Here is a 24,879-nt window from a genome sequence, read left to right as displayed (position 1 = left end):
TGTCAGTGAATTCTCTGAACTGAAATGTGATCAAATCTTATTCACATTTTTGCAGAAGACATGCTGAGGAAATAGGTTCTCAGAACTCAGCTGCCATTCATTGTCGTGTGACGTCACCCTCCTCTCGCAAGAACTCAGGGCTTGTTCATCGTTTACATTCGTTCTGTACGACAGCGAGTCCTTGTACACTGAGTTGCACATATGAAGGTATGCGTTTTCACTACTTTTTTGCTTTTGACAAAACTTAGTTTTTCATCCATTTAGGCTAATCGTTACTTTGCCTAATTGATTTCCTTTGGCTATAAGAAAGAAGTTTTACATCATCAGAGCGCCACAACATCACACATATCTTTACTAAATGTTATTTTTGTCTTTTGTCACATAGATTTTTCCGGCAGTTAGGCTGTTGCTGTAATGAACGTTATTATATTTTCAACTTATTAGCCAAAAATATAATAAATGTGTATCCTGGAAAACTGACATCATCAAGACATTATTATAACACTTCTCGTTGTTTTAGTTATACAGTCTGTTATCAAATACAGTAAGAGCAGCACTTCGAGATTTGACATTTTTCGTGATATGCAATGTGTGTCTACTCTGTGCACTGACTTGAGACTGATCTTCCTGTTTTACTGCAGTCCCCCTGCAGCACAGCTAGCATGGGAACCCAAAGAAAGGACAGCTTCCTCTGGGGGAAAGGTATGTTCTTCTTTAATCATTTTCTTAAGGTCTGAGACTGCTGTGCAATTTCTGTGAAAATGTTCCAGTGCACTTGTAGTGGGATATACCTGTTGATCACTGGACATTATGTAAAGGCCTACAGTATGTGTATGATATTAAAGTACCAGCAGTATTATTAGTGTTAAAATTAAGGATATAACATACATTGAAGGATCTAGGGATTCTCTATAGCAACCTGTGTGTGTGTGTTACTTGAAGAGATCATCTTTAAAATTACTTAATGATTCAATAGTATCATATACTGTCCCACAGGGCACAGTCAGTAAATATGTGTAAATGCAACCAGTAACCGAGCAAAATACATCCTATGTAGGGAAGTTCTCCAAAACAGAAGTAGCAGTGTTATATTTAGCTGATACATTTAGGCGGTGTTTGCAATTTCTTTCTGTGCTATTCCTCTTCTGCATGAGTGTGAGATCCAGGATCTGATGTGAGCCTGTTGCTAACTGTTGATCTATTTGTGCTCCCATTTCATCTTCAGCACCTTTAGCTTTCAATACAAATGACAAGAAGCAATCTGATGTCCACAAGCATGCGATTCTAGATGATATTCAGGTATTGGCTTTATAATGACTTTCTGCATATCATGATTATTGAGAGTGTCATATATAACAAAGTCTTTTAAGCACATTAATACAAGTAGTATATGTGCTAAAGAAAAATGTCATGCAAAACTTTGTGAAGAAAATGATAGGAGTTAGGTTTTTGTGTTGACAAAGCAATGTCTTCACCCTTTCAGAAACTAAGGCTGGAGATTGAAAGCATGATGACAGAAATTCAAACGATGGAGGCCGATGATGAGAAGTGAGTATTCACCACTATCACTCAGCTTGGGTTTATGGTATTGTTGTTTAGATTAAAGTTATAATGTCAAATAAAATAAAACCACATCTTTCCTCATAGCAGTATGAATCCACGTGCATCAAAATTTCTCCTAAAACTGATCACAAATTGATAGTATGTAAACTTCTAGAGCCAAACATGTAACTCATATTATCAATTCGGGGCTCAAACTTAACCTTGCAATTCCAGAGTTTGACAATATACCACGTGTTTATGCAAAACACTTTGTATGTGCACTAGAAGCTGCAGAATTAAAAACCGTGAATGTTAACATTTACAGGTTTGGTTTTTGCACATACCATCGATGAGTGTTTCCTGTTTCTTGGTATCAAATTTACGAGAAGAGCTTTGCCTCTAGACATTGTTAACTTTATATTTGGACATGCTAAGCCACAGAAAACGTTAGACAGGTTATATGCAACAACAACTACACACTTGCATCATGATTTAGCCGAATCAACATTCTATTGTCATAGACAGGCTCGAAACATTTTGTGGAACAGAGAATGTACAGTATTTCATTTTTGTCACAATATTGCCTTTTTTTTTTTAATTCTCCTCTAGTAAAAATGTTATGAAGAACAAGAGAATCCAGTGTGGAAAAAAGAAGTTTAACATGGACCCAAAGAAGGTATGAAGAATGAATCATTTGAGTTGCATGGAGTGAAACAGCTTGATACATGTAGGGTAGAAGCAGATTTAGCTAAACTAGGTTAGAGGAAGAGGGGGTGTGGTGTGACAGAGAAAGAAAGATAGAACCACATCCTGTGTTTTCTGTAGAACAAGTGAGATGAAGCCACACTGCATTTTCCGAGTAGCTCGTATGCATGGTCAGTATGTTAAAAATGACAAACAGTTTTGATCTTTTCACCAAAGCAATTTCCCCCCCAATCATTTGAAACTTACCAATAAAAGAACTCACGAATAAAAGGTTGAATAATGCAATTGATATACCTAGACCTTATTCAGAGCAGTTTTCATCCGCTGTAAAAAGCACTAATAATTTTCTACAGCTCATGCTGTCTGGAGTTATTTGTCTACTAAATTTATTGGAAAGATATTTTTGCAGTATTTCGTCAGCAGAACAATCCAAAAACACATTAAATAACAGTACAACCCACTGAAGAGATGCATGTTTATCCCTCACAGCCTCGCTTTCATTCTCTTTAAAATCAAAGATTCTGTGAATAAAGACTTGCAATGGCCAATCATGCATCAAGATCCGTATCTTATATCCTGTTTCTTAATGAATGTTCGAGAACAGTGGTGCCAGTGGTCTGAGGTATAAAATCGGCATCATTTCATTGAGCTTAACTGCGTCATTTTCAGGGTATCCAGTACCTGGTGGATAATGACCTGTTGGAGTGGATTCCAGAGGCTGTGGCTGAGTTCCTTTACAAAGAGGAAGGCCTCAATAAAACAGCTATTGGTGATTTCTTAGGAGAAAGGTATGATGATGGTTATATTTTTGCGGTGAGTACAGCGTGTGGTTCTGATATGGGAAGTTATATTTCCTTCTTGCATCCTCAGGGAGGAGATCCACCTTCAGATCTTGCAGGCTTTTGTTCACCTTCACGAGTTCTCAAACCTTAATCTAGTTCAGGCTTTGAGGTGAGAGGAGATCCTCATTTTGCTGTTTAATATTTTTGTATCATTGTAACATATACAAATACTGATTTTGTCAATTTGGGGGGAATCTGTGATTGTTTGATTGTGGACATAGGCAGTTCTTGTGGAGTTTCCGTCTACCTGGTGAAGCTCAGAAGATCGACCGCATGATGGAGGCCTTCGCTCTGCGCTACTGCACCTGTAACGCTGGGGTTTTTCAGTCCACAGGTTGTTTGCCTCTGCATTTAGACGATAGGTTTCATGTTTCACTGCCAAGATAATGAAAACATCAAAATTTACAGACTGATCCATTGAAGTAGCCTGTCTATGACACGCCAATTCGTATTTCCATTTTTGGCGTGCTATCAAGACGCATAATCGCTTTTCAGCGTGTTTATGAACGCCGTTGATTACTGTGTATATAAATATATGACTTACCTAACAAGTCACTGGGGTTAATGGCATTTATAACTGTTCCCTTACCATCTTAGGAAAAAAAAAAGATATGACTTACCTCAAATCCGTCCCTAAACCTAACCGTCACTGGGGTTAATGGCATTTATAACTGTTCCCTTACCATCCTAGGAAAAAAAAAAAGATCGCTCCCCAGATGTACATCTACATTTTGGTTAGTTTCGCGTGGACATTTGACGGCATGTACAGACACGCGGAATCACTCGGACGTTAATGGCGTAGACATACATGCATACACGCGGATACACTCGGATAGCTCAAAATGCGTAGAGATAACACGCCACTTGACTCGAAAGTGGCATGTATGTTTACGCAAAAGTCATGATGTCATGTTGAAATTTAAGAAACATTTAGAAACCAAAATGCGCTTTTTTCATTATTGCTAATAATTCAGCATATAGTTGGGCCTATGCAGTTCACGGTAATATTAATACATGTCAGCGTTTGACTAATCCTGTTAACTGGTAGTGTCCCTCTAGGGGCTTTCCTTTTCCACTTGCTTTTCTTTATTTTTTCCTATCACATATTTTTGTAATCATCAAAAATTAGGTTTCAATCGAACGCGTGAACACTCAAAATTCATCCTGTAAAACCATTTGGAAATTGTATCAACTTCTAAATTTGAAACACAACTTGAATATATGTATGGCTTTTATTTTCTTGCAATTTTAGAATATTCAGTATATTTGATTTACAGTAATCTTCTATAAGTTTTTGATACTTTTCATATTTTTCTCTCACTTCTGCAATAATCTTCTTGAAAAGAGACCAACCTTAGGTCTGTATTCCAAAGCATTCATGAATTACATCCATTTAAGTTTAGATCTGCCACTTAAAAAGGGAGGTGATTGAACAGGGGCATTATAATCTGGGTCCTGAAGTAAAACTAGTTTACTGCTTTCATGTAGACATTTGAAAAGGCTTATATATATATATATATATATATATATATATATATATATATATATATATATATGTGTGTGTGTGTGTGTGTGTTGCAGACACCTGTTACATCCTTTCCTTCGCTATCATCATGCTCAACACAAGTTTGCACAACCCCAATGTGAAAGACAAGACCACACTAGAACGTTTCATCATCATGAATAGAGGAATTAACAATGGAGGAGATCTTCCCTATGAACTACTCGAGGTGAGAGAGGTCACAGGGTCACATTTTCCCTCAAATCACAGCTTTACCAGACCAAACACTCGCATCTACTGTATTTTATAATCCACGGGTTTTTCATTCAGAGACTACCATTTAATTTTTTTTTTCGTTCAGCACGGATGCATTAAATTGATCCAAGCTAGAGACAGTAAAAACATTTATAATGTTACAAAAGATTTCCATTTCACATAAATGCAGTTTTTTTTATCGGTTTTGGAAATGCACAATAAGAAGAAATGTTTCTTGAGCAGCAAATTACATTTAGTTAAAAATAGAAAACAGTTATTTTCACAACATTATTGCTTTATTTTTTTTTCTCAAATAAATAGTAATACAGTAATAAAGTGATACAATAGTAATAAGTAATACAATAGTAATAAATAGTAATACGTTTGTAAGTCGCCTTGGATAAAAGCATCTGCTAAATGCATGAATGTAGAAATGTCATTTGTGAAGAACTTAATTATATTAATATTATTTATTTCAAAGGAAAATTAGTTTTGTATATCTTTTTTTTATGTCATGAATTTGTAATGATCAAGTCTTGATAATTTCTCTTTATGGAAACATTATGTAGAAACTTTATGAGAGCATTAAGAACGAACCCTTTAAGATCCCAGAAGATGACGGCAATGATCTCACGCACACGTTCTTCAATCCTGATCGAGAGGGCTGGCTTCTAAAAGAAGGTTTGTTACTCTTTCGTACAGCTAATACTTATTTAATATAGTTAATTAAATGATGACATGGCAACTTCATCCCTATTATAATAAACCTATGTTTGCATTGTACATCATTAGTTCCATCCCTATAATTTGTTTCATCAAGCAGCATTACAAGCTGTGAAACAGCCCAATGCAGCCTGGCCAATCAGATTAGAGGACTGTTCTTTCTGATCATCTTGATGTTTCTGAATGTTAGTGACAATTCTGGTTAATCCATAGGTGGCAGAATAAAGACCTGGAAGAGGAGGTGGTTCATTTTGACTGATAGCTGCCTTTACTATTTCCAATACACCACTGTAAGTACTACCTTTACAAAAATGTCAAGTTCGCAAATATAAAACACATTAAATTAGTTTTTTTTTCCCCAAGCTGAATATTGATAATTAAATAATTAAAAGGCCATTTCCCCTCCTTAGGACCAAGAACCAAAAGGCATCATTCCCCTAGAGAACTTATGTGTGAACGAGGTGGAGGACGGACACAAACGGGTACTTTTCAATTATCCTCATCAATTATCATCAGTACCTCATCAATTATCACTGACCCAGTAGATAGTGTGTTTCTCTATAGGCCCCTGTTGTTGCTTTATAGTTCTTTTAGTCACCAAGTGATAACTGTCCCTTTGGAAGCACAGTCTAGATTTTCTTTAATCAAACTCTGCCCAGATCCTGGTTTCTATTTTTCTGTTCTGTTTTTATCTGAGTCAGCATCTCGTAATACCAAGCGGCATTTAAATGTTTGTGATGTAGCATCCTCTTGTAACCATGGAATGTAACCTTTTGAAAATGACGGCATACGCATTTACTATTTTACCGTGTGTGTTCAGTTCTGTTTAGAGTTGTTTTGCCCTCATCGCAAAGGAGAGACGATAAAGGCATGTAAAACAGAGACAGATGGGAGAGTTGTGATGGGCAAACATCACTCCTACAGACTCCGTGCTGCATCTGAAGAGGAACGTACAGACTGGATCCAGGCCATCAGGTACCAGACAGCACAGTATGAAGTGAACAATTAAAGATAAGCAGATAGTATAAACATGAAGAATTTCTGAATGGCACACACAACCCTAGTTTGCATAGTAAAAGAAATACAAGATATATCCAGTGTTTACAAATGCAATTCAAACCACACCGACATGAGGTTCGAAATAGGCCTGTTTATATTTTTAAGTAGGATTCTTAGTATTTTCTCATAATTTAGGACAGCACTCATATGTAACATCAAACCAAATGCAATACTTTCTTAAGTTTTGTCTCTTTCATCATATAACACACTATGTGACATTCAGTGAATATTGACTGATGAGTGAACGAGCCAATGGTTTTAGACCTCTTTTTTACCTGTTTTTCGACTGCACTAATGCTTACATCATTATTATAGCAACCGGTTTAGCTAACGTTAGTGTATTTATATAGCATATTTCATTCATAGTGGTAATTCAAGTCCTTTAAAATAATAATAGTAAAAAATGAAGATAGGAGGAAGGAATATGAGAGACAGATATGATGTAGACTGAAGATATTTACAACACTGTCTAAACAAGTGGATCACATTTTATCAGTTGTCAGTCCTTGTAAAAGATTTGTGTGAACAAATGTCTTTTTATGAGTGCAACAATGAGATGTTGGAAAGTCATGGGAAAGAGGAAGTTAGGTATGTTTAGAAATTTGCACACACTTAGACATACAGTAACAATAAAATAATTAAAAAAGCATTTAGATACACTTTGCAAGAGGAACTGAGAAAGAAAAGGTCTCTGAGTCTAACCGTTTCCTCTCTTGTTCTTAGAGCTTGTATCACAAAAGACCCTTTCTATGACCTGGTATCTGCACGCAAGAAGAAGATCATCAGCCACACCGAGCAACGCGATTAAACAGCTGACAGATTATGAACTGAGGAGATCTGATCTTTCTAAACAGTTGCACATAGACTGAAGTACCAACATTAGGCAATGGGACGTTCATGGGTACACTGGACTAACAGAAAAGATGAATGAGATTCTAAGGGTGCTGATTGTCAGGCCTCGCTCTCACCACACAAAGGTCACCGCTGCTACATATGCAGCCTCAGGGTTCACTCAAACAGCAGTGTTGTGCTCAGGCGTTACGTCAAAAAATATTTTCCTATTTATTTAAAGCTTGTGAGAAATCTTGGAATGATCGCAGTTTCTTGTATTGGTAAAATACTGTAAAAAAAGCCATAGCCTAACTCTGAACTTGAAAAGGTTTGTTCTGTCACCTGTTACCTGTAGTATTTGTTTCTAGTAATGTTTAAATTTTTCAATGAAAAACATTTAAATTAAGCTACATTTAAAAGGGTAATTACGTTTTCAGTCACTATTTTGTATATTTTTTCCTGTGTATTTTCCATTTGACTAAAACACATTTATAATACTATAATTATAGTCTTAACAGCATGTCCATCTTGTAAATATTGCTTTGCCATTAGCATTAATGTTGTTAATTAGATTGAAATTGTTCATATCTGTACATAATAAATGATTTATTTAATGCATATATCATTATTTGATTATACGCTCATGTAATTACAGATAACTAATAAATAAACTAGTGAATACATTACAACCATGTTATTAAAATATAATGACTGCACTAGGCTGATCTAATTAAATGTCTTTACCGAACAAGCCTCGTTTGTCCAGCAGAGGACACTGTTGATCAACTCCTGTAGAGACAGAGCGAGATGCTTTCATATATGAAAAATGGCGATCGATTTTCACAATATACACTCATTTACTCTATATATAGCCTACATATTTATTTCCACGCTGTTTCCAGCCTTGACCTTTTCTTTATAGCTGATTTGAAACGTTATTTATTGTGAAAAGGCTATAAATAACCGTACATTGAACTGAAGTCAATAGCCTGCCCTACAATATACTGTAGGCTACACATAAATATGCATGTGTATATTTAAATAGTTCACGAGGGACTATTTCTAAAACATTTGAAATCTAGTCTACTGAAGAAAGATATCTGAACTGTAATGAGTTACATGGTGCTTCCTTTGCAACATCTACATTGCACTTGTGGTCTACTAGAAAACACTCCCCTCTTCCTGTGTATCATTTCCTTCTTATCTTTGTCAACGCTCGCCATCTTTTCAGCCTTCTTTCCCTTGCAAGATTAGTAATTTACTTATCATAGTTTACAAAAAGTGCCAACTCATCAGTTGAGCACTACTATTTGATAACCTTTGTAGATGGAAAAGTCTTAAATAAAGAAGAAGAAGAAAAGTTTCATACTTGTAAAGTAAACTTAAAGTTTTATACTTTTTATACCCTACATTAAGATGTTAGGTCTGGGAACTCACAATGACCTAAGCCACGCCCTCAAACACGATGAGCCAATCACAGTGCGCTAACCCCAAAAATTACCAATTGCCTCCTGTGAAATGTTTCTACTGTGACAGCTGCCAAAGCGCCTGTTCCCAAATGTTGACTGTCCGACCAGAGCCCGTCTAACGGCGACCCTTGGCACTTCCTATTATTAGCCCCATTGTGTATCATCTTGGTTGCAGTTCCATTAGAATTCCACTAGAGGTGATCACGGGCGAGTGCAGAATGAATGGGAGTCTATAGAATTAAACGGCTAAATGTGTCTCTTTCTCCTGCTTGTCATTGAATCAACATAGATTTTATTGTTGATTCCGCAAGTTCTATATAGATTATAGGCCAAAAGTAAAATGAACGAGTACTTATATGTCTTTTTGATTTCTCAGGTTTGGCCGTTGTTGGCCGGAACACGCTAGCATTCTGCTATTGTGTGACGTCATCACAGTTTTCAACGGATTTTTAGAACAGATAAGTGAACTTAAAAATGCAATTTTCAGCCGAGTGTATTATCTTAGCCCTCCCTTTTGAATGCAACTTTAAAATTACTTGACAAAAAAAAATACATCCTGAGAAAAGTAGATTTCTGGGGGTTAAAACCCATAGACTCCCATTCATTCTGCACTTGACTGCGAGCGCCCCCACATGGACAGAGACGTGTTACTGCAACCAGTCCAGAAACCGGAGGTAACCAGCCAGTGCCAATTCTCTTCAATTATACATTCTCTGGTCCGACTGAGTCTAGGGGGCGTGGCTTAGCCATAGGTCAATTGGCATACCTCAATCCAAGGGGTGGGATAAATGGTTGTCTTTTAATATCCCTCTGCATGCAATAGGATAGCACTACAACCAACCAGAGCAACGGACGGCTGTGTCTGAGTAAATCCCATGCGTTCTCTTAACTTGATGTTCTCCTAACTACAAGTCATTCAGAGTCGCGGCCAGCCGAATCGAAAGACCGCTGTTCGCCAGCAGCATCTTGTTTGTTTTTAAGTAGCAGGGAAATCAACTACGGAAATCACGACGCAGAATCGTCACAACTCTGCCGTCATTGTGTTAAGCCCACCCACCAACTCTATACACGATATGACTGGCCTGACCAGAGTTTGGTTTTCCACTTCGAAAGCCAACGGAGAGTTGCTGGATCACACTGGCTGCAAAAAAATTGTTGCATCTAGATTTCTGAAGCAATTCTTGTCGGCACTCCCCATCAGGTCCAGTCGTCCCGGATTACCTCTATCACCTTCTCTGGAAAAGACATCCCTCTCTCATCAACAGTAACCAACCTCGGTGTAAGATTTGACCCTCACCTTACTTTTGACAACCACATCAAACATCTGTGCAAATCATCCTTTTTCCACCTCAGGAATATTGCCAAACTGCGCCCCACTCTCACTCTTTCCGACGCCACAAAACTTGTCCATGCCTTTGTCTCCTCCAGGCTGGACTATGGCAACGCACTTCTCTATGGGATCTCTAACAAGTCTCTGCAGAAACTCCAATACATACAGAACAGTGCTGCAAGGATCCTGATGAGAGTGCGTAAATATGAACATATAACACCCATCCTTCAAGCACTCCACTGGCTTCCCATCTCCGCCAGGATTCAATATAAAATCAATCTCCTCACACACCAATGCATCCATGGTAATGCACCACTATACCTCAAGGAACTCCTCACCCAGCAAACATCAACTAGAAACCTCCGCTCACAAAATGGCAATCTTCTCTGTTCTCCCAGAACCAAGCTCCGGACCATGGGAGACCGCGCTTTTTCCTCTGCTGCCCCGCAACTATGGAATTCACTGCCAGTCCACCTGAGGGCACCACAGCCAGTCGACCACTTTAAAAAAGGCTTAAAAACTTTCTTATTTAGAAAAAGCTTCTTTTAATCTAGAATTTTCACTTTTTATGTTATCTTATTCTTGCTCATTTTACGCTTGCTGTAGCACTTTGAGATCTGTTCGCAAATGAAAAGTGCTTTATAAATTAAAGGTATTATTATTATTTATTATTATTTCTAGGCTACGTATCCCCCAGAGTTAGATAAACATCGTGGTATTACCTGGTCTCCCGTTTATTGTCGCAGCTCTTTACAATACAGCGAACACCCATGATTCTAAACTATGCTTTTACGATCTAGTAATTACTCCAACTCTGAACAAACTCTCTGCTCCTCACCACGGTGCGTCGCAGGTGCTGCTGTAATCACACCGCCCAAGTAGCAGTGCTTCGCCTTCTGAGAACATAGTTCCCAGTATTTATACGGTTAAAAGATGTCCGTCTCATATGACCTTGTTATTTGTACACTCTGTGACAATACAAATCACAACATGTAAAAAGGAAAATGTTTACGTTATTTTGTCACTTATTGAGATTAGTATGCTAGCTGGAGCCATTTACATCCAGTCTTTGTGCTAAGCTAGGCTAGCTATGGGTGCGTCAGACAGAGTTACAGCACACACGGAGATGAAAAAGGTATGTATGGACTTATCTAACTCGGAATACAGTGAATAAGCTAAAGTCCCAAAAAGTCAGCGTGTTCCTTTAACAAACAAGCTAAGGCAAATGTCACACCCATGTTAGTCTAACCGATCTGTTGACGTATCTCTGACAATGTCAGCTCAAGTAATGTGGATGTCACCATACACACACTGACACAGTTCTGTTTCTGCGGTTTTCATATTGCCTTATAAAGCCACAATTCAACGCAAAATTGTATTGTCTGTCAACCCAAACTGTAGAATATCAGCAATTTTGAATTTAGGTACTTGGGTCACTTTTTAACACTGATATATAACTGTCAAAAAGGACCAATTTACCAGAATTTACTATATCACTCCAAGGACTCAAACCAAACACTTTGCAAATAAATGATTAATTGGGAAAAAAAAAAAGCCAACACAAACAAATATTTAAATCATCAAGCAGTTTAAATAATTCACTGGTGGCAAAATAGTCACTTCGTTAATCAAAGGATGACGAATGATAATACTGTTTTTTCAATAGGTGTCATTTTCTAAATTTATAGACCTGTAATGTGCATCAACAATAATAAAACTCATAATTTGTGCTGAAGTACCCATTAGCCTCTTCTCAATTAAATCTGATCTCAATTAAAACTCACTTTTTTGAAAATTAGGCTTATTGTGTTTTCTTTCAGGGAGTTTTCCACAGTGCGATATTGCATCTTTTGAAGTTAAATGAAAAAGAAATACAAAGAGTCAATTTATTTACAGTGAGACCATTTATTGGCACTCATGATGGAAAAATCAGTTGCGTCCCATCTATTCTGTCCAAGCGGCATACTTTCACACATAACACGTTCACATTAGTTTTTCTCCCTCATGCAAAACTCCCAAACATACAGATTCCTATTTAAATGACTGGATTTTGCCTGTGGAAGTTCTCTGAGCAACTGTAAATGTCACCACACCTTTAATGGTAACTGATCAGGCATGTTTTCTGTCAGCTTAACCTCCTTCCTCTATGACTCCGAGGGAGCCACAGGATCGGGCAAGTAGACCGTTTTGGGTCAGGGATAATATGTAGGGCAGAGATTTGCCAAACAGGAAAATTGTAACATTCTACATTTTTAGACACTTAAATTCAAAGCTCTCCGCAGTCCAACTAAGAGCTCTGTAACCGGCAGGAGATCACATGATCCCAGGCTGCGCAATATATTTCAGTCATTTTTTTCCTGCAGTGTCAGCAGCATTATTTCTCAAACCTCTGAAAATACAGCACCAATAATTAAAGTTTAAGCTAACATCTGAAGCAATATAATTGTAGGAAGAATCACTATCCACATCTTCATTGATGTCCAAAATCATCATAATGAAGAAGATGTCCTATTTTTTACAGCCTATACAGCAGTAGTCAAGGTCCTGATCTTTAAGTACATTACTTTACTTTAAGTTCTTGTTGATTTCTCTCACAGGGATACCTCAGGACTGAATACAAGCCTTCTTCTGGCTACGCCTCCGCCCCCTCAGACCTGAAAAGAAAAAATTAAGTTAAAGTTGTTTTCATAAAAATTTAAATAAGGCTGCATGGTTAATTGAAATAAAACAGTAATCGCCATTTGACTGTGCATTCACCAAGATTTAAAGGCTGCTATTTAAATAAATATTTACGCTGCATGTTTCATAGTGAAGGGCAGCACTTTGTTCTTACAAATGAGCAGCTCAATAGGTCGCAGTAAATGTTTTTTTCCACACAAACTCCATCTCAGCATCTGTCTGAGTTTGGGTTGCTTTGACATGCATACTCAAAAATGTTCAAAAGACAAGCTTTAAGGAGTCCCCGCAGTTTTCCGCCAAAATATAATACAATGGTTTAACGCTTGAAGAATAAAATTATTATTAATAATAATTATTATTATTATTTTTCTTAAATATGCATTTTATAATTTTACAGTGAAATATTACAACAGTAATTTATTACCGGTAGTTGTATTTATAGTATTATTTCTATTGTCATACTGATATATAAATCAGCAAGCTCCTACAAACCAGGATTTTTTTAACTGCATTTTACAACATCAATCACAATTTTTTAATCAGAATTAGGGTTGGATATCATTTGAATTTGAACGATTCTGATTCCGATTCCTTGTTTCGATTCCGGTTCCTAACGATTCTCGGTTCCGATTCTTTTAAGAGGCAGGGTCCAAAAAGTTTAGCTAACCTTGCTAACCAACGGCCTTTCTGAAGGAAATACTCCTTCTGTAAAAATACTCCTTTTGTCACAAATTTTGCATTTTACCGAGATTTCGTTATTTTTAGAAAAGTGAAGCCACACTTTGGATCGCCGACGTAAGGTACTCATGTTCGACTTGCGTGGTTATGCCAACACTTCTGGTAGACGCTTCTTCGTTGGTGTTGTTCAGCAGTTTCTTCTTCCGCTCGGCGGACTGTGAATATCTTTAAAAAAAAAAAACTTTTTTAACGTAAAAAACTTTTTTTTGTGAATATCGAAACTAGGAATCGAAATTTTAACTTTTGAACGATTCCGGGAAAAACGAAAAGTTAGTCCCGGTTCCAATTGATACTCGATTCTCGATATCCAACCCTAATCAGAATAAAAATAAAAATAAACACAATTTGATTTTTCCCCAAATCATGCAGCCCTTCATGAAATATTGAACCATTTGAAAATACTGTACATGACTGTAATCAGGATACATACCATCCTCGCCATCTGTGGCAATAGTCTGAAGAGAAACACTCCTTGGACCCATTTTGCTCTTTTTCAGCTTAAACTTCACTTGTGGTGGATTTATGATCTCAAAGGTGTCCTCAATTTCATCAGTGCTTTCAGTCTCTGAGATCTTGCAAGTAACAGGAGAAATGTTTTTGGATGAATCATCTTGCTCCTTTATATGATTGGCCAACCAAGATGCTTCCTTGGAACTGTTGGAAAGCTTGGTGTCTTTATGATTGATCTGTTTCGTATCTGTGTTTTGATGGGTCGTTTTAGAGAGAGTATCTGGACTCTGGTTGTTTGCTCTGCCTTTCAAGAAATGCCGGAAGGAAGAGCGCTGCTTTTTAGAACCAAACAGAGAGGGCTTCTTCCCATCGCCCTTACCGTCCTCTGTCCCATCCGGGGATGTAGGGGACTGTAAACATACACTGTCCCCATTGGGGTAGCTTAATTTTTCGATTTTACTCACAGAGGCCTGGTCAACATAGTCCCTCAGTTTAGAAAGATCCTGCAGAGAGCCTGTTACACCTAGACTGTTGCCAACGACTAAAGAGTACTTAGGGTTGTGGTATTTATGTGCAGGCACCTTTAGGTTCGCTTGTTTGTTGTCCTCTACAGAGATCTGGAAGCGTGACGTGGATACGGGAACTGTGAGTTTGCTGGGTTCTGCTGGAGTTTTCAGCACAGGAACTGGCAGGGCCGGCTTGCTGATGTGAAACTCACGGTACAGGTCCACTTTATCAGACACTGCATACAGCTCTCGGAAGTCATTGTCGAAGAAGTCAACAACTTGTCCTGACATCACAGTGATTGTGTTCCGGTTCATCCTAGAGGAACTCCATGTAAAGCTATTAAGATGGGAAGAGTAAAAAACATGAAAAAAGTAACAGTGGATAGAACAGCATTTGTACTGTTTGGTCTACATACTAACCTATAGGATCCAAACATTACTTTCTCTCCATCTACCAACATATATTTTGAGCACTGTGATCCTGGCAGACGACCAAAGGCCAGCGGCATGCCAGAGCCACGCACAGTGCGCACCCGCAGGTTCTGAAAGAGCGAAGGAGAATATAATTAAAGTAGGGTGAAGAGTGAACACTGCATCAATTTGCCCTGATGACTGGCAGTCTTGGATGACAAGAGAACAATCTTATGCTTCAGAAAAACTTAACCATATTTTTAAATTTGCGGTTCATCTAGTGAAATAATAATGAAAAAACAAAATATGCACAGCGACGGGTGACATTGGTGTATGTGATAGAAACGTTCAGCTAAAAATATCTTTGTATTTAGCACTCCAGTCAAGTTATGATCAAAATTAACAGTCTGACTAATTAAGAAATGCCTCTTTTGTTCAGTAACCAGACACAACTGACTCACAAGTTTGTTTTTGTTAATATCATTTCAATTATGTGTGTAAAAGAGGATGTCAAAACAGATATGGACTGGATAAAACTCCCAGTCAATTGTGACCAAAGTCTTAGCCAAGATGTGTACGAGACACACAGTCCGCTTTAACTGTTGGTGTCACATTGTGCAATTTGACTTCATAAAAAAAAAAAAAAACCTGGCTTCATACAAAAATATAACTCTACAATAAAAAAGGCCATTAAATGGCAGTGTGATGGCTTGCCACACTGAATGAACATTTCATTTAAATGGTTCTAGTTTACTTTGAATTTTATTTTATTTTTGTATACGAAATATTTCGTTTGATCTAAGGGATTAATGTTTTTTTCTGTTTATTTATGAAATATAATTTACCGAAACATTGGAAGAGGAGGAGCAATATTGTCTCTTTCGCATTTTAAAAGAGCAACAAAGCCAATACCCATTTATTTCTAAAGTGCACATTAGTGAGTAAATGAAACCACAACCGACATATGGATTTGACGTTTTATTTAAGTTTGTTTATTTAAGTTTGTATGTGTACACCTTAACCGTGGTTCTGCCGGGATCCATAACTTCAGCATGGAAATGCTTGGAATTAAAAGAGTGCAGCCTTTCCTGGTATCCATATTTGGTTGGGAATTATGGGAAATGTAGTTTTCGGGACAATATGGGTTGGGGCCGTGTGTTAATTTGAATGTATTTAAAGGATTTGTGTGTGTATGTTTAAGTGTATTTTTATTATTTCTTTATGGTAAATGTGATTGTTATGTTCATTTGAGTTTGTGTATATATATTTCCCTTTTATGTTTTATGTAATGGAATCAGAATTTTTGTGAGACCCCTGTAATTATAAAAATGGTCTGGTCTGGGTTAAGTAAGCTTTGTTTTCTGTTAGTTCTGGTGAGGGATCCCTGAGAAACATCTGAGACCCAGAACTCACTAATGTGCTGATGTCCCATTTATTGTCAGTGTTTTTTCTTTATTGCACAATGTGTGGTTAGTACTTAAGTGTTACAGTCAATAAAATGACACTTTGTTGACTCTATGAATGTCTCCTGAAAATTTTATGGAAGAACCCTTACAGGCAGTTACACACACATCAATGACACCTACTTAAGTTTTAATAATTGATCTAATTCTATGAGAATAGGGAAGTCCACGCCACAGCTTTAAACATAAGGACACAGAGGAACAATATTGTTGAAATTACTTTCAGAAAGTCTAGCTGACAAACAATAAAAACAGTCAATCAGAATCCACCGACTTTTAAGAGCTTGAGCATTTAAAGCCGCAGATGACAAAACACACAGGGCAATTATTTAATTAAATAGCAGCATTTAGAACCTGATAAGTGCACAAAGTCATATGGCGATTACAGTTTTATTTTAATTAATGGCGCACCCCAATTTTCATTTTTACGAAAACAACTTTAACTTATTTTTTCTTTTCAGGCCTGAGGGGGCGGAAGCATAGCCAGAGGCCTGTATTCAGTCATGAAAAAACTGAATGTAATCGCCCTGTGGTGTACTGTACGCTAAGTTACCGTTCTTGGTGTGAATAGGCCTTTACTCTGGTATAATATGGGAAATCTGGCTTTCACTAAAGATGCGTCAGATCAACACACCTGACATGGGCAGATATATCACTAGTGTGAGGTTAATGAAAAATAAATCCCTGTATACAGAGGTGTGTCATTTGCACACCAAGGACTGAAAAGAAAGGAATACTGTAGCAACAAAAGTACTCAAGAACAAGCCTGGCATGAAAAGGGAAAAAGCAGAAGCGTGAGAGATGAGGGTGCTCCACAACTCTCCTAAATGAGATCAAGTTGCCCTTTTTTTCTTAGCTCCGTTGAAATCTGCAGATCCTCTTTCAGGAAATAACAATGCTGATTTATCCAACGCTATTGCTCAGTGTAAAAAGCCCCAGTGTCCTACATAAAACAATCCGCATAGATAAGGCTTGTTGGCAGTGTATCACAAGGAGATCCGTGGTATTTGGGGCAGTCTTGCGGTAAAGTCCTGGGTTTCATTCTACAGCACTGTTATGCATGTGCACAGCAGACCAGGAAGTCAGTTGAACCCTGTGGCAACAGCTGCAGAACCATCCAGAGTTTCAAGTTCACACAGATCCCTTATAGGTCAGCTGACAATCTGTTAACATGTGCATTTATGTGTGATCTGGACAGTCATGTGTTCATGTTTGACTTCTTTTGCAGGAAAGCCTGATAAGGCAAGTCTACCTATTGTTAACGTATAAACACGGTTGTTTTGATAACATGCGTCTTCTTTTTAACATACATTGTGTTATCACACACAGAGTTAAGATTAGAATAAAATGGCAACGGATCATGTTTTACTAATAGCTTAAATTAAAGCATAATTTCACCTAAAAAATTAAAACTCTGTCATTTATTACTCACCCTCATGTCATACCAAACCCATAAGACTTTTGTTCATCTTAGGAACAAAAATAAAGATATTTTTGATTAAATCTGAGAGCTCCATAGACAGCAATGCAACTACCACTTTCAAGCCCCAGAAAGGTAGTAAAGACATCATTAAAGTAATGCATGTGACTCCAGTTGTTTAACCTCGATTTTATGAAGTGACACGAAAGCTTTGCGCAAAAAAACAGCAACATAATTTACCACTTTTTTTTTTTTTTTTTTTACAAAATATTAATCCCCAATGTGCATTCATGCCTGCTCTCGCGTCAACAACACAAATGTGTCGTGATGCTCTTGTGAACGCATATAGGAAAAGTTCATTTGTGAACCAAAGATGAACGAAAGTCATATGGGTTTGGAATGACATGAGGGTGAGTAATTAATTAATGGCAGCATTTAATTTTTTTAACTGAACAAAGCCTTTAAAAGAAACAAAACTTGAATGGGGTTGAAGAACAGACACTGATTAATTCTGAGCTGGTAGTTTACCAAGAATTGGTCAGTATAATTATTTAATTGATTTAAACATCCTGGTCACAATAGTTAAGTTAAAATGGCGAATTATATTCTAAAAAATAATCTGAAATAAAATAATAATAATACATATAAATAATAAAATATAAAATTGATAATATCATTAATAAAATCAAAAACGAAGCCTATAAGAGGAACAAAATATTTTATATTTTCTTGTATAATGCATCCTAATATTTTACTTTTACTATTCCCATTACAGTAATTTTAAAAACAATACCTTCATAAAATTATTTTTGAATTAAAGCCAGTACAACACATTTTTTCCCATTATGGTAATGAGAATAGAAGATAGAGATTCTTTTTTTTTTTGTTGCATTACTGTAATGAATACAGGGTCATCACTAGTGGGGTGAAAGGTGGTGACAATTATAGGGGCCCCACAAAATCCAGCAGTTATACTGTAGGCCACTTTTGCATGAATAATTATAATATTTATATTAGTTGTACGCCTGAGATTTGAAATAAAAATCACAAAAACATGCAATTTGGTTAAAATATCTACTTCTCTTACCTCCCTAAAAATGGTTTAGTCCGATCTATTTATTAATAATTCAGTCAGTGAGAAACATCAGATGTGCCCAATAAAATTTTAAGTCTCACTCCAGCTTGTGAAGAGAACCAATCAGAGTTGACGCAGCATTGCCTGAAGATGTTAAACTGATAGACTGAAAAATATCGGGGAAAAAATCAGGTTATCAGAAACGACACAAAAAGAAGGACAGGGAGGCCAGGAGAGTTGTTGGATACCAGTCGTTAAAGACATTCTTTATGACAGGTTAGTGTATTGTTATTTCGCTGGGAATAAGAAAACTACCATCTACACTACAGCCTGCGGGATTCTGTCACTTTTCATTATTGGTACGCAGTGCTGTCGCACAACAATCGACTGAAAGATTACACGGTCAAAACCCCTGTCTTTTTCACTGTAAATAGCTCAAAATATGATGTATTTATTACATCAAGAAGCACAAATATACTGGACTTAAATGAATAAATGTATGAGCATTGCCTTTATTTTAATAATATATTACCAGTTCCATTTTATCTTTATTAAAATACATAAGACAATAAATAATTTTATTTTTGAAATTTGACTACGTTCTTGTCAATTTCTACATTTCCCTCTAGGGATTAATAAAGAAAATAAGTAAATCAAATCAAAATCAAGTCAAATAAATGTTTACTTTTTGATTATTAATTATAACAGACTGATGGGGGAAAAAAAACAACAACAAAAAAACATTATTTTTCTGTCGTTTCAAGAGAGGTTTAATAGCCTTGCCCGACTTTCAATTGAAAGCCAGCTAAGCAGACAGCTGCCCTTCAAAGACATAATCAGTAACTTTGCCAACAAAAAGGTCTGACAATGGGATTTTGGTTTATCCTAAGGTCATCTAAGGTTAAAGATCATGCAAACCGATATACATATAATAATCATTCTTAATCTTCATAGTTTCTTTCAGTGTTCATAACTGAAGGAAAATTAGTTTTAGTGTTTGCTATTTATTTGCTTTTCTATTTAATGTTATATTTTATTTAATGTGTATTTTGCTTTTGCCGATGTTCATTAAAAACTTTTAATTAAATATTTATTTATTATCTGCTTTGCTTTTTTGTAAGAAAACCCTATAAAGATACATATGGAACTCCATGCTTATATAGAACACATATATGAGTATGCATACAATATATTGGTGGAGGGTGGTGGGGGGCTCACATCAATATTTTTTCAGGGGACCCCGGATTCTCTAGCTACGGCCCTGAATGAATATTTTGGGGGAAATGTGCTTACTTGTCAAAAAAACATTTTACCTAAAATTGGTGTCATATTTGCTTTATGTAAAATACAATTCATTACTTTCCTTGTTTTGATTTATGGGGTAAAGTTTGTGAATCAGTCAATCATTTTCACTCACCCTTAGATGCTGCGTAGAAATCTGCAGCCTGCTGCTCATGTCCAGGAAGTGCGGCAAGCCGTTCTCCTCCAGCAGCAAGTACACAGCCACCCCTCTCTTATTCGCAGCATCTAAGAGATCCTGCAGGATCTGCAGATCTGTCAGCAGGTCCATGACCACTGCAACTAACTGAAAACCAAGCGAAACCAAACAGTGGTAAGAGCTTAACTGATTCACTGAGCTTATCATGGGATCTGCTTTGAGGTGTGTATAAAGCCACACTGGCCTAGTCTTCTTTTCACAGTGGCAGTGTAGCTTGTCTCAGCTTGAGGGAACATGTGAAGTCTCATACAGGTGAAGGAAGAACAGGGAGCAGCTACACAGTACACACTCCAGCAGACACATTAGAGGCGAGTTGATACTAAGAGGGTTTAAACCAAAAGTCCAAACTCAACAGGAGTCTGTCACAAGATATCCATAAAACAAAACAGCCAGTCTGGGTCAAAGGGCATGTACGTGTTATATATAAACAACACACTTCAGCACAAACTTCAGCCTTTAAACAAATAAAATATAAACTAGTCCAGCATAAAAATCAATGACGTGGAAAATCAAGTTTGAATTTATTGGATAATTTTAAATCTTGTTTAAAGCCCTAAGGGTTTTAAGGTTAGGCCTCAAACCCTTCATCCTCACTGACTGGCACGTCAAAGCCATGTAAATAAGAATTGAGCAATTTGCATTAAGAGAAAACAAACACAGGCGTGTCTGTTTAATTACTTTTGATAACACAGATTCTGTTCTTCTGCTAAAATTAAAAATGCATATGCAATTCTTTTTTTTTTTTTTTTGAAATGCTGTAAAGTCAGGCCTACTAAATTGTGAGTAAGCTATCCCTTTAAGACAAGGAACTATAAGCCTTTTTAAGTTAAAGTTCAAGGAAATGTTATTTTTAAGACGCGTGTTTCTTATCAGTTCAAGAGAAGTTCCCATATACTTCAGATAAACATCAAAGACATTCAGAAGACAGATGAAGATATGTGTGAGCATCAGGATCAACCTGAATGACGTGTCCTGGGGACATAGTGTAATGCTACTGTAACATTGACACATTTCCTCAAACTAAAATGAAAAGCTAGTCGGTTCTGAAATTAAGGCATGTCTAAATATCATCCAATTAAAGGAACATCATCTCAAATGTACCCAGAATGTTGTACTAGACAAACATGTGCATATCATGTCTGTATTAATACTGAATATTATAAAAGCTGTGCTTGAAGACGAATAGTAAAAACATAAATTCACATAAATTAAAAAAAAAACATCTCAGCTGCTGTATAGTTTATCTATACATGAACGGAACTACAAAACTACAGCACCTGCCAGAATGACGTTACCTTCATTTGACAAGTGTATTTGAATAAGTTTCACCGCAAATAAGTCTTACTTGTCACAGCTCTTTGCACCATAAGTACACGATTGTAATCTAGAACAGACACAAGGTAAAATGTTTATACAATACAGCCCAAAAACTCAATTAACCAGCTATACATTTCACACTGTATTCATTTTACTGTTACAAATAGAAATGACCTATTAAAATCAGGTAGAAAGATTTTAATGATGTATTATCTCATGCAGTTTGGAAGGTGACAGATTTACAAGGTATTTGTGAGAGGTAACGTATAGCTAAAATATTTATTCATGAAATAAATACAATGTACAAAAACTCCAGTTTTGAGCTTACATTTTCCATGAAGCTTTATTTCATGCTTTTGTATTAATTGACGGTTACAAGTGTACAATAGTGCATGGGGGTGGACTGATGTCGCTGAAATTCTTTGTTCGCTAAGTGTGTCAATATAACTTACAGTTAAGGAAGTTGCATTGTGTGTGTGTGTGTGTGTGTAAACCCGGTAGCAAAGAAGTAACTTGAGGCCTCGGGCAGTGTGATTGACAAGGCAGTTACAGACAAAACCCAAGGCTACACAGAAGAAATTTCTTGAATGATTATTATTTGACTTGAGTGGCACCAGCAATATGAGGAAAAATGGCGTAATGAAGAGAAAGTGAGGCTATGCTAAAGATTAAAATATAGAAGTGTCAGTGCGTACCGGTTCACTTCGAGCACTGAATTCATTTTAGTGATAAGTTATTGGTAGGGTTATATTATAGGAGTAGGGGTATATTTTAGGGGTGGGGTACATTTTCAGACAGAAATGTTGTCAAATTCGGGAAGAAGTGACTGCAGAGACTAGGCCTCATCAATTTCCAATCAACCTGACTTCTTCTGAACTTAATTCTTAATATTTGTACTTAACTTTATCCATTATTATTTATTCCATTTCCCCAACACTTAATGGCATGTTTTGAAACAGTTGAAAGTTAAATGTTCATTGTTTTAAAAGATGATGTCATTCATGCTCAGTTGAAGGTAGAACCACATGACAATTAACTGACAAATCAAAGACAGACAGAGGTTGAGGCCACATGATTCATCATCATGTGCATGATACAAATAAAAAAACAATTCATCTATAAAACATGATATTCAATCAACAGGCTTAGTCAGGACACCAATTAACAATCACGCATTTCCTTAATGTCCATTACTGTTACTACTGCGTATTTCTTAGTGCTTCATTTTAAAGTAATGCAATAGTTACTAGCATATTTTTCACAAGATAATTATTCATTAGATTTTAGTGTGGGGATCTGTGGACCAAACATCTTTTAGACAGACAGATTAGTATCTATCTCAGTTGTTACCAGTAGCATTTATTATGTCACAAGTTATCCATAGACGTCTAATAAAAATGTAACAGTAAATATTCAGTTGGCACTAGGACAAAGACATGATCTCCTGGAGCTGAACTAGTAATACGAGTCACTAGTAAAACTTGAACAACAAATGAAATACATACTAGTGGGAATTAAAAATGGCCAGTTGGCATGTGAACCACAGATTCCCATAGAATTGACAGGCAAATAATAGCCTGTATTAACCAGTAACAATGGAATCATTCCTTGTTGTGATACTATTAGGAAAGCGAATATTATTTAATGAATAATGGATAAGTAGGCCACTGAATACTAATATTCAACAATATTACTGATCTGACTGTACTGTATTGACACTATTAGAGCTGAATTAAGCTGGACGGTGACATCACTGTTTTCTGAAGACTGCTTTATAGATTAAACTCATTAATTTAATAATTGATGGTATTTACAACAGAACTAAATCAACACTGAACTGACTTCGGCAATGACACTATTTTCTTTTAGAGCTGTGGTACAGCCGGAATGAACCCTGTTTGAATCATAGTCCTGTTATCACTGTGCAACTGCTTTGAAACAATCTGTATTGTATGAAGCGCTATAGCCTAATAAACATAGGTGACTTGATTTGACTACTTGAACAGATTACTACTGAATTGTGAAAATTAAATATATTCTAGTTACACTGTAAAAAAAATTATATGATCAACAATATGGCCAATAATATGAATTATATGATCAATAAGTTGTGACAATGTTTTCAAAATAAGTTTAAACTTTTTTTTACGTTATACAAGATTCAACTAATTTCAAAAGAAGTAGCCTAAGTTTATTGTAATTTAAGTTGATTGTACTTAAAAATGTTATGCAGTATTTTTTGTTACAGTGTAGGCTATTTTTTTTTTTTTTTTTTTTTTTTTTTTTTTTAAGTAGCCTACTAGTACTTAAAAAATAGATTTATAGTCGCCTACCTTTGTAGATTCTTGAATGAGTCTGCGGACCACCTCCTTAATGTGCGGACTGTTAGATTTGGGTGGGTGGGTGTAAACAGACACCCGAGTTACCCCTTTGTAATGGCCGTTGTTAGGCCAACCGATATCCAGCGGAGGGATCTCCATATCAGACATGGTCGGCCAGTAGGTTGAGTGAACACCTGAGTCTTCACTGGTATCATGGGGCGACCGTGAGCAGCAGGTGTCCGAGTCACTGTCATATTCCTGGAACGTGTCCCGCAACCATTTGATTTCCCTGGCGGAGAGAAAGTCTTTAATGTTATCCTCTTTGAGACGCATCTTAAACGCGCCATCCCCATTCTTCAAGAGCTGCTCGAGCGCGGCCCGCTGCTCCTCGCTGTAATAAAACTCCGGTTTGGACTCCGGTATCTTCACGTTAACATGATCGTCGTCCATGCACACTAGCTGAGACTCAGCCATGACAGTTGTGCTCCCGGAAACAACGGTTCACCTGTGTGGCTCCAGGCAGTACACTGAGCCCACCTTTACCTGTTGGAGTGGTTGGTTGAGGTGCTTGTAGAGCAAGAGGATAGAGAATGGGTGGGCGGGGTTTCTGTAAAATTGTGGGCGGAGAATCGTCGAACTGTAAGAAGGTTATTGGGAACTGACATGACGACACTTGTTTAAGTTCAATAAAAGACAGGTGAAACTGTCACGGTAGTTTCCCTGACTGACGCAGAACTTTTCTCT

At 36.9% G+C, this 24,879-nt stretch overlaps 2 protein-coding genes across 2 annotated transcripts; one reads left to right on the top strand and one right to left on the bottom strand.

The window, feature by feature from the left end:
- The first annotated feature begins 59 nt into the window (after nt 1-59).
- Nucleotides 60-8,080, top strand: cyth4a (cytohesin 4a). The gene is made up of 14 exons (XM_039685830.2): nt 60-207; nt 642-702; nt 1,226-1,299; nt 1,484-1,548; nt 2,152-2,218; nt 2,917-3,035; nt 3,118-3,198; nt 3,311-3,423; nt 4,671-4,819; nt 5,415-5,526; nt 5,782-5,858; nt 5,979-6,050; nt 6,389-6,543; nt 7,351-8,080. The coding sequence occupies exons 1-14, from the start codon at nt 202-204 to the stop codon at nt 7,433-7,435; spliced, it is 1,236 nt and encodes a 411-aa protein (XP_039541764.1). The 5' UTR covers nt 60-201; the 3' UTR covers nt 7,436-8,080.
- A 4,702-nt stretch (nt 8,081-12,782) lies between these two features.
- On the bottom strand, nt 12,783-24,879 carry sack1fa (scaffolding CK1 anchoring protein Fa). The gene is made up of 5 exons (XM_039687814.2): nt 24,148-24,879; nt 20,417-20,584; nt 15,051-15,172; nt 14,105-14,967; nt 12,783-12,911 (listed from the first exon to the last, which is right to left on the bottom strand). Exons 1-5 carry the CDS (start codon nt 24,607-24,609, stop codon nt 12,862-12,864), a joined length of 1,665 nt encoding a protein of 554 aa, XP_039543748.2. The 5' UTR covers nt 24,610-24,879; the 3' UTR covers nt 12,783-12,861.

The sequence above is a fragment of the Pimephales promelas genome, chromosome 3, assembly GCF_988280905.1.
Source record: "Pimephales promelas chromosome 3, fPimPro1.hap1.1, whole genome shotgun sequence".
Lineage (NCBI taxonomy): Eukaryota > Metazoa > Chordata > Actinopteri > Cypriniformes > Leuciscidae > Pimephales > Pimephales promelas.
This window is presented reverse-complemented; position numbering and strand designations above follow the sequence as displayed.